Consider the following 15844-nt stretch of genomic DNA (forward strand, 5'->3'; position numbering starts at 1 on the left):
TTGCTTCTGAGTGTGCTCAGTCCATGTTGGGCAGCATTTTATATCCCCCCCCTTTGTTTGTTTGTTTTTGTTATCATTCTGGGTATTTTGCAAATCTCAGGGTTTCCCCAAGGATGCTAATACCTTACTTTTGCTTTCCTAGTTTCCTGTTTTGGCTATAATCCTAGCAGCACTAGCTGCCTGAGCTCGCTATTAAAAGGGAGTGGAGATTTCTGTGCCTCCACCATCAAGATAACTCCTCTGTACATATATGTATTTGTTAATTATCTGAAAGTTAAAACATTATCCTGGATGAGTTTAAATAAAATTGGTGTCTTTTCCTTCTGAATGCATTTTAAAAATGAAATTTAAAAAACCAGTCCTTGCGCAAAGCTTGCAACAACTTTATCATGCTTCCTTTTTCGTTGGTGCATTCACCCCCAAGTGAGAAGCCCCAGCACCACTGGGAGGGAATTTCCTTTTAGCTGTTTCAGCGAATCCTCTCCTTGAACCATCTGCTCCAGAGGATGCGCCTTCCAGTGATATGCCTCCTAAACATCTGTCTTGTTGTTGGCAAGTGTGGTTCTTTTCTACCCACTGTCACTGGCAGGCTGCCTCTCCAACCCCTTCATCTTCCTTTATATAATGTGTACTGTGCGGATGACATAAGATATTATTTTTATTAGGTGGAGCTGGTGGAAGAAACTCGACAGCTGGACTCAGTGTACTTTAGAAAGCTGCAGGCTTTGCATGGAGACAGCATTTCCAAGAAGGATGAGGTAAGACAAGCACCTATTAACAAAAACAAGCTCTTTATTTTTGCCTAGCACCAGGAGGTTAACTCTTTGTATTTCTCGGGTGGGATAACTTGTAGACACTTGTAGACTTTTACACACTGTGGCTCGGCATCACTGGCTTTTGAGGGACACACTACCCACGCTAAGGTCCAGCTCATGGCTACAGCATGTCATCTCCTTGGAAAACTTAGATAGGAAGTATTTCATGAGAAGTGGCCAGACACACAAATCAGTAATAGTCCTCATGCAAACTACAAAAGGAGGAGAAGAAAGACAGAAACAAGGTCTATGAAAAGTCATGAGACCCAAGTGGTGCTTTGACACATGGGACAGCCTCCATTTGCTTGCATTTCAAGTGGTGTGGATAGGCCCAAAGTCTTTACACTAGGAGAATGCACCTCACTTTTATATCGAATTGTCTAGGTGGTGAGGATTAATCCATGGGGTGCTGCCTCAAAACAGGGTTCCTTAAACTTTTGCCCTCCAGATGTTTTAGACTACAGCTTCCATCATCTCTGACCATAGTGGATGGGACTGATGGGAGTTGTAGTCCATCTGGAGGACACCAGATTGGCAAAGGCTGCCTTAAAGGACAGAGCCACACCTGCTCTGAATATTTTAATCAATAGGCCATACTTGATTGTAGCCTCCAGTTAGCTGTCCATGCTTTAGTTTGCACAGCACATGTTTTTTTAGGCCACTTTCACTCCATTCATTTAGAGCACCATGATACCGCTTCAAGAGCTACAATTCACAGAGTGGTTTAACAACACCTCTTCCTAGGGAACTTTGGGAATTGTAACTCTTTGAGGAGGAATAGGGGTCTCCCAACATCTTTCAGCACCCTTAACAAACTACAGTTACCAGAATTGTTTGGGGGAAGCCATGACTGTTTAAAGTGGCATCTTAGTGCTCAAAATATACTGAGTGAATGTGGCCTTAGTTAGCTGATCTGGCAATCCTACTACCCTTGCTGGTGCCTTTCCCAGGAAAATCAGAGGCTCACTATGTCAGGTTCCTATTGGAAGACCGAACAAATGCTAGAACATTAGCAGTGGCGAAGTTTTTATTGGTGGTTGCAAGAACCAATGATATCCCTATCTTTAAGTCTGAACAAAATGCTTGTTTAACCTGGAGGTAGGCTGTCTGAATTGCGTATTGCTTTGTAACGATTTGTTGGGTCTCTGGACCGTAATAAAGATTGATTGATCTGGCAATCCTTCCTTACATCAGGGCCCCCATTTTAATCAGTAGTATTCTGAGGGCAGGAATTAAACTGGTCCTACCACAATTCAAGAAGGACACTGACAAACTGGAACGTGTCCAGAGGAGGGCAACCAAAATGGTCAAAGGCCTGGAAACGATGCCTTATGAGGAACGGCTAAGGGAGGTGGGCATGTTTAGCCTGGAGAAGAGGAGGTTAAGGGGTGATATGATAGCCATGTTCAAATATATAAAAGGATGTCACATAGAGGAGGGAGAAAGGTTGTTTTCTGCTGCTCCAGAGAAGCGGACACGGAGCAATGGATCCAAACTACAAGAAAGAAGATTCCACCTAAATATTAGGAAGAACTTCCTGACAGTAAGAGCTGTTTGACAGTGGAATTTGCTGCCAAGGAGTGTGGTGGAGTCTCCTACTTTGGAGGTCTTTAAGCAGAGGCTTGACAACCATATGTCAGGAGTGCTCTGATGGTGTTTCCTGCTTGGCAGGGGGTTGGACTCGATGGCCCTTGTGGTCTCTTCCAACTCTATGATTCTATGATTCTAACTTTTATTTTTCCACCTCAGCATCTACTTTCAGCCACATCCATTGCTGGCATGCAGTCCCAGAGGGTTGGCCAAGTATGGGAGTGGCCCTTGGGCCAGAAAATGTGAGCTAAAGGCTTTCTACAGTCACATCATAAGCCTCATCTCAGAGATAAGGAAACATTGATTTCAGCTCACATCTCCATCTCCTCTTCATCAGTGCTTGACTCCCATAGAAGCCATTTTGTAATAACTGTCGGTCGCTTGGCAGTCATCCTTGGTGGAGTGCACCCTGTCTCATATCTTGATACATGTAATTGCCCCTTCATGTTTGGTCCTGAATTGCAATTCCATGGAGGAGCAGAAAACAACAGCAATCTGTAGAAAGTAGGAAGGCAGAGGAAAACCTATAAGGCTTATGAAAATGGGTCGTTAATTAGATTAACTAGAGTGCTTGGTACAATTCTTTCATTAGGTTTTGGCTGTCAAAGAAGAGGAGATCCCATTGCACCCTGAACCTACCGTAGTCACAGTACCTCCAAGTCAAGCACTTCCTGAAGAAGCTACGTCATATAGCATTCACGACCTGTTAAAGAAGAAACTGGAGCTGGAAGCTTTCCGGACCTTCCTTGAACAGCAGTCTGCAAGGTATTTTTTCCTGTGCTAGTACGTCCTTGCAATGAAAGTGTGTCTTCTTGACTGTGATATTTGGTATCTTATCTCATGATAAAATTATTGCTGCAGTGACTAGATCAGCCTTCTCCAACGTAGTGCCCTCCAGATATAGCTTGGGAACATAGGTGGTGTAGTCTGAAACATCTGGGTTAGGGAAGTCTGAGCTAGATTTTTTGCAATGAAAAAAGTCATTTCCTTCATGCACCCAGAAGGAATGAGCCTCTCAGCTGTTTCTCAGAATTCCATCTCAGGAATGGGTTTTGTGGGTATGTGGTGGTGCAGGTGTATCACAGACACACATGTGTTCCAATCCAGAGCCTTATGTATGCTCCCGGGTACACGTGGGGCACCTTCCACTCTCCTCTGGCCTGCTCATCAGGTCTTTCTCATTCATGTCAGTGGGGGAGGCACATGGTCTTTATATCCGCAGATGTAATTTCTCACCAGAAAGGAAAATATAACTGAAAGGAAATATAAAAGCTGTGCAAGGCTGGTCCAAGACATTTTGCTGTCTTACTCAGCTGAAGATTTCCATCCAGAATCCCTTCCCCTGGCTGGCTTTTCACAGGAGATTTTTGGATTATAGCCATACATTTAAAGTACTACTACTGTCTAAATGGCTTCCTCCAAAAAATCCTGGGATTCCATGGTTGGTTAAGGGGATAAGGATGCTCAATCCTTCTTCCCAGGGAACTCTGGGGATTCTGTGAGGGGCCCTTAACAAACTGTGGTTCTCTGCAGTCTTTGTGGGAACCCATGGCTGTCAAAATGGTACAGTGGTATCTCTAGTTGTGTTCCGCTCTTGTTACGGACTTTCAGCTTACAAACGTGGCAAACCCGGAAGTGTTTACTTCCGGGTTTGCCACACGTGCATGCGCAAAATCGATCTGCGCACATGCGCACAAGCGCCTGATCTTGCCGTGCACTTGCGCAAAGAGGCGTTATAGTTGCAGACTTTTCGGGGTGCGAATGGCACCCTGAAATGGATTAAGTCCACAACTAGAGGTACCACTGTATAAAGGTGCTTTAAATGTAAGGTACAGATGGAGTCTAAGAGTTAGAGACTCTAAAATATGCAACAAAACAATATACATATACAAATGACATCTATCTATCAGATAAAACAATTCCCAGAATGATTTTACAGTCAGTACCTCTTCCCCAGGGACCTCTGAGGATTGTATGACAGTGAGGGCAACAGGGGTCTCCTAAAACCCCCCAGCTATTTTAACAAACTTCCCAGAATTCTTTGGAGGAAGCCACGACTGTTTACTGTGGTCTTATACAGCCTTAAATGTGTAGCAAAGATAGTGTCTGAGTTGTTAAACATCAAGGCGCTAGAAGATTCTTTGTTGCTCTTACCATGCTGTTGCCAGACTTTCTTCATGACTGCTGTGAAGGTGTGGGAAAATAATTTTGTCTGGCTGGTAAACTACTTGTGGTGTACAGTGACTCCCTGGTGTAATCCTTTGTGTGTTTACTCAGGAGCAATTCCTCCTGGTTTTTCTGTTGAAGATTGTAGCCGTCATATGATAATGGATATTTGATTGTTAAGGACCTAATTTTTTAACTGGTTAATGGAAATTGTAATGCGATGGAAATAAGTACTCTTTTACCTTATTTTCAGCATCGACCTCACGTGCTGGCTAGACATTGAACAGTTCCGTAGGATGCTTCACAGAAATAAAGAACTGAGAGAAGCAAAATCTAAGGACATTAAGAATAAATATTTGAATAGGAAATACTTCTTTGGGCCTGACAGTCCAGCTACAAAGATGGAGCAAGAGCAGGTAATCAGTTGCTATTAAGAGCTTAAGATTTGACAGTGTTGGACAGATCCGTTCTCACATTGCATTAACATTTACTTTCTCTAGAGCAGGCCACCTCTCATCCATCCAGGGAACTGCCCACTAACAGTGCCTCAAGTCTTATCTGGACTGAGCTTCAGTTTACTGGCTCTCATCCAGTCCATTACCAAGGCATGACATTGGTCCAGCATATCCACTGCTTTACCTGCAGATGTAAAAGAGAAGTAAAACTGTGTGTCATTGGCATATTGCTGAAAATGTACTCCCAAGTTCTGGATGGTGTTGTCAAGAGCCTGAGCCATTTGCAGGTTCCAGAGTTTGGCCAGGGCTTCGACAGGACCGTCAGTCAAATCAGCCAGAAAATCCCCCAGAGCCATCTAGAAGCCCGCCGGATCCATCAGCCTCCTAGGGCAGACCGTTGTAATAGGTCCCCTGCCTTTGCAGAAGGGTGCTGAAAGCCTCAATCTCAACAGGAAGTGATCTGACCATGACAAAGGACTGAGGTCAATGTCCCTCACTTTCAGATCACTCTTTTCCTATACAGCTGAGAAAACAGTGTGAGGCAGCCCCGTGGTTGTCATGGCAGCCTTCACAGCCCGTCGTTCCGGTATGGATGTTGAAGTCACCAGAAACCAGCAATCTCAGAGTCTTTAACACTGTCTCTAAGACCAGCTCTGTCAGCTCAGGCAGCGAGACTACTGGGCAGGAGGCAGGTGGGAAGCCAGCAGAATCACTAAACTGTCCTGATTGCCCAATGCCAGGAACACATGCACTAGATCCCCTCTCCCCCATAAACCGGACAGAGCCTGTAGAGAGAGAAAGAATTTCTATAGACCACAGCAACTTCTCCTCCCCGTCTCATGAGTCTGCCCTGATGCTGCACCAAGTACCCAGGTGGACACAAGGTGGGTGAGACCAACTCCACCTTGTTCACCCACCCAGGTCTTGGTGATGCAGACCAGATAAGCCCTCTCACCCACAATCATATCATGGATGAAGGAAGTCTTACTCAGAGCCAACCTGGCCTTCAGCAGCTGCAGACCCCGAGGCCTGGCTGATAGGACAACAGCAATTCCCCAGGTTGGAGGAGGAGCTGGCACATGGCACACTCACTAACGGCCTGTGCCACCTGCCCCTTGCCCAGCTTGCTGCAAAATTTGGAGAAGGGTACATGTCAAAGGATTGCTGTGCTTTGGGTCGTGTATTGTTTTAGAGTGTGTGAATGTAGGTAGGTTCAGCTTTAAAGGCGAAGCGATTCTCCCCCATCTGTACTAGTTACAGCATTCAAACTGTGCTGCAGTGACCTGTTATTCTGCAGCTAAAGCAACATTCCATGCTTAGTGTGTGTGTGGAGAGTTTGGCTGTGTCCCCATGACTGGAAACTCCTGGAACTCCATGACATAAAACTGACCTCCATCTGGTGGACTGCTGGTATTTACATTCCCAAGGATGTGCTTCTTTCTCAGGTTTAATTTATAGCATGGTTCGTATCATCAGCTGCCACTGTTTGTGCGCACGCATTTTGGTGGTGGCAGTGGGGAGAGGGCTAAGAAATGCAGAAGACCTCTGCATTGGTAAGAAATTGATACGCTGAAATAATCCCTCAATGGCTTTACCACAGTGCAGAAAGAGATTAGACTTTATGGTGTGTCTTGGAGTCAGGGAACTCTAAGATTAGCCTTGAGACGAAGGGAATTGAAGAAAAACTAGCCAAGATATTATGTGAAAACAGCCAAGAATTTTCCCACTGCCTAATGAGCCAAGACCTACAATCAACATAAAAAAGAGAGAGAAGTTCAAACCCATAAAGTATGAAACATAAAGAACTGAGGACTTACTCTGTGTGGCTTCTGTTATATATAAAATCCCTGGTATAAAATCATTGAAGGTGACAAGATATATACAAAAGTATTCTTCCACTAGGGGTGAAATTTGTTCTGTCTGCATTTCAAACCCAGCATAATTCACCAATGTAATTCACCTGCATTTATATGTGGATTGGGACGTAGCAATTAATCCAGTTATGTGTGTGTCCGAATTTTGCAATCTAATCACTGTTAAAATAAAAAAAAAACCCCAACCGCACTAAAATCCCTTGCTTTGCATGGAAAATACTTATAAAAGCATACATTTGAGAGAATGAATGCCTTGAAAAGCATATAAATCTCTTCATTCAAGCTTTAAAGAGAGAAATGTGTTTTAGGGCAGATACACTGATATTGCCTTCTGCTGATGTGTTTGTTTGAATATTGTTTCAAAGTAAAGATTAATGTTTTCTGTTGTTTTTAATTGAATGACTTTGCTGTGTTTTCTGAATCACCCTGGGATCTTTACCAGTGAAGGGTGGTTTAAAAATGGAACTAAATAAATAAAATTAGGGGAATAATAGTAATAATAACAATAATTTATTATTTATACCCCACCCATCTGGCTGCATACGAAAGGTGCACACAATTTATATGCAGCTCTTGGGTGTTTTTTAATTTTTAAAACCCAGTACAGAATGATCCAGACTGAACAGAAATGAAGCTGACACAGAACAGCAATAGGCTGAAAATCAGGGAATGAGCAGGGCGAGCATACAGTCCCTTGTGCATTTTGGATTTTTGAGGAGATATTTCCTAAGATAATTTCACAGCTGCCATGGGAGGACTAGTGAGCACACAGACACCCAGGGGTGTCATATTGGTGACCCTGTTCCACCGTACCACCATCCTGGTGTCGCTGAGTTTAGCTATGTCTGCATAAACAATTATTTGATAGGAAAGAGAATTTCTAGATTGTACTTTGCACAGTAGCCAGGCTTTGTTTTTCATAGAAATTATTCATGCTTTTCTAGTTGTTTTTGGACTATGGCTGTGTACACACTATACAGTACCTTTGAAGCACATTCTCTCCCTCAAAGCATTCTGGGCATTGTAGTTTAGCCCTAACAGAGACACAAATCACAGCGCCCTTGAGGTGGGCAAACTGGCGCACTTGTGAATTTGAGGAGGCGTTGCATCACGGCTGGGGAGAGAGAAGAGGCACCAGGATGCGGACACCTATTCCAACTCCTTGCTCTGTCCCCAACAGCTGCAGCAGCTTCAGAGCTCTGCCAGCTCTTCTCAGAGAACTTCCCCCTGCTCCCTTCAAGAGGCACTAGCAAGATGGTGTTTTCTGGGCCACTGCAGCTGGAGGCCATGCCAAGGGTGTTGCACTGGCAATGACCCTCAAAGGGTAGCGCCCCTCAATTGAGGCCCTTTCCTCAGAAGAGCCTCCCCACCACAGCCCCCTTTGATAGATACCAGCTGCGTGCCTTCCCTGAAGTGGCTCTTGGGAAGGCTGCCACCTCAACATCAGAGACAGTTTTGTGTACAGTTCTTTTCTCAAGGGCAGCAAATCTTTCTGCCCAGAGGTGTCAGACACAATAAATACACCACTGCTTTGAGAGGGGAAATGTGCTTTGAAGGTATAGGGCAATATATTTTGCTGATATATCCGCATTTTCCTTAGATAATGAAATCAGGTGGAGGCTGGGGTTATTTACTTCACGAACAAGTTGTTCCTGTGATCCTGCTGGATGTTCAAAAGTGTGTTCAGAGGAGACTAGAGAAGCAGTGGCTGCCACTATTTTATACAAGCGAAGAATCAGGACCACAGACAAGGGTAAAGGTAAGGCTTCACCTGCCTGCGTTGCCTCGTTATTATTTCTTTGTGGTGACCTGTCGTTTACTTGCGGGTGAGGCAGACACACAGCAGAATGGCCAATTGGCTCGGAATTGGTTGCAAACAGGAGAATATGTGAAGAAAGCCAAATAAGACTCATAGCTTTGTATGCAGTTTTGCTTCTCATGCACCCCATCTAGCAGGTATTCCCATTAGCAACCAAAGACATGTTGAAGTCTGGCTCCACATCTGGCAACTTTTGAAGTGTGTATTGGGGAGTGCTCTGCATGTGCAGAGAGCTTAATTTTTGCTGTAGAATTCCAGCCTCTATACACGGTTCCTCTCTCTCTAGAGCACACAAATGCAATCCAGCCACACATTGGAATCTGGAAGTTGCTGAGTAGCATAGAGGAACATGAGCCCAAAGAAAATGAGCTGGCTTCCCAACACCCCGCTCTGTCTGTTTCTCACACGGCTCCCTCCTCATCCTCCCATCTGGGCCTGTCTATTATTTTAAGAATGGTTCTGATCCCTTCTTCTCCTGCACAATTGTTAAGGAAGGCAGTGTCAGTGACTGGCTATCAGCCAGGCCTTTGACAGACTGTGGAAGAATTATTATTTGCTACATTGCACAATGAGTCTACTGGGTGGGATGAGCTTTGGAGCCCGGTGCCACATCAGAGAGGAAAAACTAGTGAGTTTGCATAGTCTTCACTTCACTGATTTTTATGGTAGTGCTGCTGGCTGTTCACACACTTGCCAGAGAAAGAAACGAGTGAAACCTGGTTTTGTTTTTGTTTTCCAGGATTTCTTTTATATATTTGGGGGTTTTTGACCGGGAAAGATAATCACTTTTGGCGAGAGCATATGCAGATATATGGGCAGCTGTACTTTTTCAGCAGTGGTCTGTTCAGTTCAGTATTCTCTCTCTGAAAGCGACCAGATTCAGATTATTTCAGGAAACAAATCCTTGTGGTTTTCCCACATACCTGTCATATTTTAAGGATGACTCCCACACAACCTCCTGCCATTACAAGACAGCTTATGTGGGAGAGTGCATACGTGTGTTGTATATCTGCAAAGTGTGTTCATGTGCATTTGTGAGAGAGATTGTGAGCTGGCCCTGTAGGCTTTGGCTATACACACCTTTTTGGCTCTGCCCACAATTCACATGAGGTTAGCTACAAGGCAGTGTTGCCCTCAGGTTAGAAAAGGTTCTTTTTCAGATGACAAACACAAGCAATCTGTGCACACAATGTTACATTTTCCTAACTTCAATGGAAACTTGTCACCTGCTTTCCTAGGGACAGAACAATCAATCTTAATTTTTACCAATCCTCTCCTTGCCCCCGGAATTCATTGTCCACCAGTCTACATTGTTATAATGAGCACTCAAAGTATGAAGGTGCACAGCCACAATAACTACTGTGTTGCTTCCTACTCCCTCCTTGCAGCCACACTTCCACGATGCAGCAGAAGATATCTTAATTCAAAGACTTGAGAAGAGAGCAGAAGCATGGAAGGCAAGCTATGTTTGTTACCTCTTGTCCTTGATTGTATTCTGGGTTTACATACCTCTAAGGCTGCAGTACTAAGGACACTTTCTAGTGAGTAAAACCCATTGAACTCTGTGGGATTTACTTCTCTGTAAGTATGCTCAGTACTTTCAAATCCTTGCACATTTGGGCACAAAGACTTGGTGATGGGCACATGCAATCATTATTCCTTTCATGATGCTGTGAACCAGGGTTGGCTAACTCGCAGCCCTCCAGATGTCACTAGATTAACACTTCCATGTCCACATTTACAAGTCAGTTTGCAATTTTTTTAAAAAAAGTTTTTGTGAGAGCAAATTTTAGTGAGAATTTCTTCTAATATAGACATCATTGAAAGCAATTCTGCTCAATAAAATGCATTTCATGTCATTTTCGCTAATACAGTCATACCTTGGGTTACAGATGCTTCAGGTTGCACGTTTTCGGGTTGCGCAGCACGCCAACCCCAAAAGTATCAGAATGGGTTACTTCCAGGTTTCAGCACTCGCGCATGTGCGGAAACGCTAAATTGCACTTTGTGCATCTGCAGAAGCGCCTAATTGCGACCCGCGTGTGCACAGATGCGGCGCTGCAGGTTGCGAACGTGCCTCCCGCACGGATCACGTTCGCAACCTGAGTGTCCACTGTATATGCATTTTCACAGACACTTTCCCCTAATAACTGTGTTTTTCTTCACATAATTTGGTTGGAGAACGACCTCACAAAATTTGGAGGAGTAAGAATTTTGAAGGATAGTGAGAATAGTGTTGATTTTTTTGCGGGGGGGGGGAGTGGGAATTGGTTAGGTTCACATTAAAATCCTAACCAAACTGAATTTCTCCCCCATCCCTGACCTGGATACATGCTTATGTTTACCAGTATACATCCAGAAAACAAGACAGTATAGCAGGCATTCAGTGGGAGAGTATCTGGAACAAAAGGCAGTGCAGGCAACATGGAAAGGGGAGGGGCTGTGAGAAGGAAAAAGGGAGGTGAGGAGGAATTATTACTTTCAGCACAGTACTGAGTGATGAATAATTCCCAGAATCCAGCATTGTCTAATTTATCAGTCTGTGGTTATTCCATCTTAAACTCTTATGGCCTTCAGATCATGGGGAAGCCATAGTGGTGTCATTCTTCAAAGTAATTGTTGCCTTCTAAATTAGTCATCTTGTCCTTAAACGTTTTCCTTATGTCGAAACACTGTTTTCCCACGCTGCTGATATCTACAGGCACTTATATCTCAAAACAACCTGAGCTGCAGTGTATTGCTTGGAACCCATGGGAGGCAAGTAAATCAAATAGACAAGATCACTTCTCACCCCCATCAACTGAACCAGAATTGCCACCTACCTCTGCTTGTGCAGTCACCATGTAGAAGCTCTGCTTCACCCATTAGCATACCTTGAAGGTGGCTCCTGTCTGGTCAGCATGCAGCTCCAAGGCTAGTTCCTGAATGGCTGCAAAGCTCTTTGCCGGAGTTCCTTGTTTGCCCTTCACTGCCTGGTTTGCCAGCCCCTGCCACGCGAGCCTTGTGTTTGATAATGCGGTACAGTTTGGTAATGGAGCTCCCCAAAATGTGGACAGGAGGTCATGGTTTGGATGCCAGTCTTCCGGTCAATCATTCCTGTGGCATAGCAGTACTCTCTTACGTCGCTCCTGCATCTGAAATGGTAACTTAAGAAGGATGTAACTAAAAGACGCCTGCTCCTTGGGAGAAAGGCGATGGCAAACCTAGACAGCATCTTAAAAAGCAGAGACATCACCTTACCAACAAAGGTCTGTATAGTTAAAGCCATGGTTTTCCCAGTAGTGATGTATGGAAGTGAGAGCTGGACCATCAAGAAGGCTGATTGCCGAAGAATTGATGCTTTTGAATTATGGTGCTGGAGGAGACTCTTGAGAGTCCCATGGACTGCAAGAAGATCAAACGTATCCATTCTTAAGGAAATCAGTCCTGAGTGCTCACTGGAAGGACAGATCCTGAAGCTGAGGCTCCAATACTTTGGCCACCTCATGAGAAGAGAAGACTCCCTGGAAAATACCCTGATGTTGGGAAAGATTGAGGGCACAAGAAGAAGGGGATGACAGAGGACGAGATGGTTGGACAGTGTTCTCAAAGCTACAAACATGAGCCTGACCAAACTGCGGGAGGCAGTGGAAGACAGGAGTGCCTGGCGTGCTCTAGTCCATGGGGTCACGAAGAGTCGGTCACGACTAAACGACTAAACAACAACAACGTGCCAACTTAAGTGAGCCCAGGGGACATGATCTGAAAGCATAAGCTACAGTAACTGCTGCTGAAGCTAAGGAAATCTTGGTCTGATTATGCCTGGATGGGAGACTGGGTACCACATGCATGTTTTGCCATGAGCTGCAAACATGGCTACAAATATATAAATAAGTCAAGTGGTACCTACAGCAGGATAGCAGATTGCTCCTATTCAGGTTTCTAGCCAGCTAGTCATGCTCTCTTCCAGGAAACTCCATTCCAGCACACCCACTCTTGCAGTTTTCTATTTCCTTATTTCTGGCTCCTCTAGCAGTAGGCCAGCATTCTGTGGCTACTGAGCATGCTCACTAGGCTATTTTCAGGTGCCCTGCCCTTAGGAGTCCCTCCCCCCGCAACCAAGTTCTTTTTTGTACTCTGCAAGTCTTAGGGTTCCTCTGAGCCTGGTGATAACCTCCCTCTTCTGCATGGATGGTACTTTGGCTACAGAGGGAGCAGCAGCCAGACAACTGAGTTCACTACAAGATTTACATGTATGCATTTTTTTAGAATGCTGCAGTCGGTGGGAGAGTTTTCCCTGCAAGTTTCTCCAAAGATACCAGAAGCAGTAACTTGGTGCAGGGCTTTTAGTGTAGCTGCCGCTGTTCTGTGGAATAGCATCCCTGTTGGCATATGACAGGCGCCTGCTAACTGCACTTTCCAGGAACAATCAAATACATTTTTGTCCCAACTGGTTTTCCCAGCTGGATAAATGGGTCTTTATCATGAATATTTACTTTGCATGTTTTCAGTTTTGTTTTCAATGTATTCACTGTTTAAACTGTTTTCATTTATCTTCTTGACTTGAGATAGTTGTTTAGAAGGTGATTTATAATAAATATGGAAGCGACTTGCAGATGCATTCATTGTATTATCTAACATAGGAAACTGCTCATGGCGTAACTGGGCATGTAAATGCTTCCTGAGGAGATAGGCACACATTTTTAATTCCAGGGGCGCTAGACACATCCCTTTCTGTGCAAGCCACAGTGTTACCTCTTGAGCAAGGGCAGACTCTTGCAAAGGCGTATTTAGTTCTTTGCTTCATTCCATTGCCTTCTGAGGCAGATGCAGGCAGTTGGCAGACTGGGGTTTGGATCTGGACCACCATTTCATGCCAGCAAAGCTGCAGTACTTGAGGAAGCTCTTGCATGTGCAAGAAGACAACTGGGTTCCGGACAACTCCACTGCTGCCATAACATCATTATTTTTTGGACTTCCGTGAAATGTAACTGTTTGCCGTGACTGTAAGGTCAGGGATTAATGTGGTAACCTTAATGCACATTTTCAGTGCTTTGCATTCACTAGACTCATTGGGACAAGCTGTTCACTCCAGCATCTGGAAGATAATTTATTATTGAGAGCGATTAAATGCAGTCACCAAAAAAGAATCTGAAGCATGTAGCAAAGTGGGCAGGATTAATCATATCTCACAGTATCTGTTTCATTTAGAACTGCATTCTAATGCAAAGATCATATCAATTGTTAAACATCTTAAAGCACTGTAACATGTCATCTCAGGAGGGCTTTTTGCCTTTCTGTTCTATTTTTCCTTTCTTTCTCAAAGAGCAGCAAGCTCTGTATAACACATGTTGTATACATTATGCAAGGGGTGGGGGACTTTTTCTTTTTTGTCTGGGCTCCATATTGCCAGTGCCAGGAGCCAGCTGAGATATGAATGCAATTTGCTAGATCAGAAACAGAGAGGTATATCTTGGCAGGGTCAGGTGTAGGAAAACCAGGGAATACAGGCAAAGGCAGGACTGGGAAGTATGTCATAGCAAGAGCCAAGAGCCAAGTTTTGCAGGGTCCAAATAGCACCAGGCAAATTCAAGGAAGCAAAGCTTGGTGTCTCCTGGACCTCTGGATGTTGTTGGACTTCAACAGCTGTCAGCCCCAGCTTGATGGTCAATGGTTAGGGATGATGCTCCAGAAACATCAGGAGGACTACAGCTCCCCCATCCTTGGTAAAATGCTCCCCCCCCCGAAAATATTTGAGGGAGCTGGGTCCCGACAAAGTTGATGGACATTCCTGTTCAAATGGGGTGTGTGTACTGTGTCATGTGATTGATTATGCAGGGTGGGGCTTACCTGGACCACCACAATATTTTATCCAAGATGGCACCCCTGCAACAGGGAAACCTATTCATGTCCCGTCCCCCCGTAGGAGGTATGGTACCCCTGGAGGCAGGCACACCTGACACATACTAATGGGTGAGATGTGTAAGTTTGCACATTGCTCCAAGAGTGCCCAATGGAAGTGTGATAGATATCTCCTCTAGCATAATGATAGATTTCTAGTGTGTCGTATAACGCTGTGTGTCGTATAACGCTGAGTTACAGTGCCTGCTAAAGCATTTTGTGGTGTGGAGTGCTCCTGCTAATTGTTCCAATCCTTCTGCCCCTCTTTTTGCACCCCTCCTGCCGTGAAACAGTTGGGCAGCATTCTGAGACCACTGATCATGCTCATTTCTCACTGGGCTGCTTTGCAGATTCCCCTTTTCAGGGTTTCCCCCCTAATGATCTTTTAAAAAGAAACTTCTGCAAAATCTGGTGTTCCCCCAAACCTTTATCTTCTACATGAGTGCTGCTGTTTTGACTGCATAAGCATTGGGATTCACACCTTGAGCCTGAGAAATAAAGAAAAGTGTGTGTGTTAATTCTAAAGAGGGTTGAGGCAAGTGAACCATGTAAAGCCCCCTCTCCTTGCAATTGCTCCGTTATCTCTGCTTACTTCATTTCCCAGCTGTCTGGGCTGTTTCAGAAAGGTAGGAAGTTTCTTTAAAAGGTGGGCAGAGATCTTGGCTCAAGTCAAGACTTGATATGGGAGGTAAAGAATAGCCTGGAAACAGGGAACAGGGAACAGGTTACAGACTCCACTAACCCAGAAATATTACCTCGGGTTAAGAACTTTGCTTCAGGATGAGAACAGAAATCGTATGGCAGCGGTGCGGCGGCGGCAGGAAGTCCCATTAGCTAAAGTGGTGCTTCAGGTTAAGAACAGACCTCCAGAACGAGTTAAGTTCTTAACCCGAGGTACCACTGTATTTGTGAGAGCTCCATACGTAATTTATTTATTTGTTTAACAGAATTAATATACCGCTTAATTGTAAATAACCCCCTAAGTGGTTTACACCTTGCTGTAAGATTTGCACTGCAAACTTGCACTGCTGCTGGTGATGAGTGACGTAAAAGTGATTTGTTGGAATGGGGGAAGAGAAGCTTTTTGATTCTGCAGTCATTTTTGTCTTTTGTTTAATCCCCATAGATTCTCTCCAATTCTTTCAAGTTTTATTTCTGAGCTTTCTCCTTGTTTGCACCTGCTTTACATGCTCCTAGTTTCTCAGTGTGAAGATCCTCTAAATGTCTTGATGACATTCAACTGCG

At 44.5% G+C, this 15844-nt stretch overlaps 2 protein-coding genes across 3 annotated transcripts in view; one reads left to right on the forward strand and one right to left on the reverse strand.

Annotated features, from left to right (window-relative positions):
* Positions 1–15844, reverse strand: part of VPS13B (vacuolar protein sorting 13 homolog B) — an 883035-nt gene that overhangs the window by 431613 nt on the left and 435578 nt on the right. The window lies entirely within an intron of this gene.
* RGS22 (regulator of G protein signaling 22) overlaps positions 1–15844 on the forward strand; it is an 80543-nt gene that overhangs the window by 40325 nt on the left and 24374 nt on the right. Inside the window, exons 17-21 of the mRNA XM_083517219.1 lie at positions 666–758; positions 2998–3170; positions 4825–4987; positions 8501–8659; positions 10108–10176. Of these exons, the coding sequence (XP_083373345.1) occupies positions 666–758; positions 2998–3170; positions 4825–4987; positions 8501–8659; positions 10108–10176 (657 nt within the window). The remainder of the gene's footprint in view (positions 1–665; positions 759–2997; positions 3171–4824; positions 4988–8500; positions 8660–10107; positions 10177–15844) is intronic.

This window comes from Podarcis liolepis (genome assembly GCF_965112155.1).
Source record: "Podarcis liolepis genome assembly, chromosome: 8".
Lineage (NCBI taxonomy): Eukaryota > Metazoa > Chordata > Lepidosauria > Squamata > Lacertidae > Podarcis > Podarcis liolepis.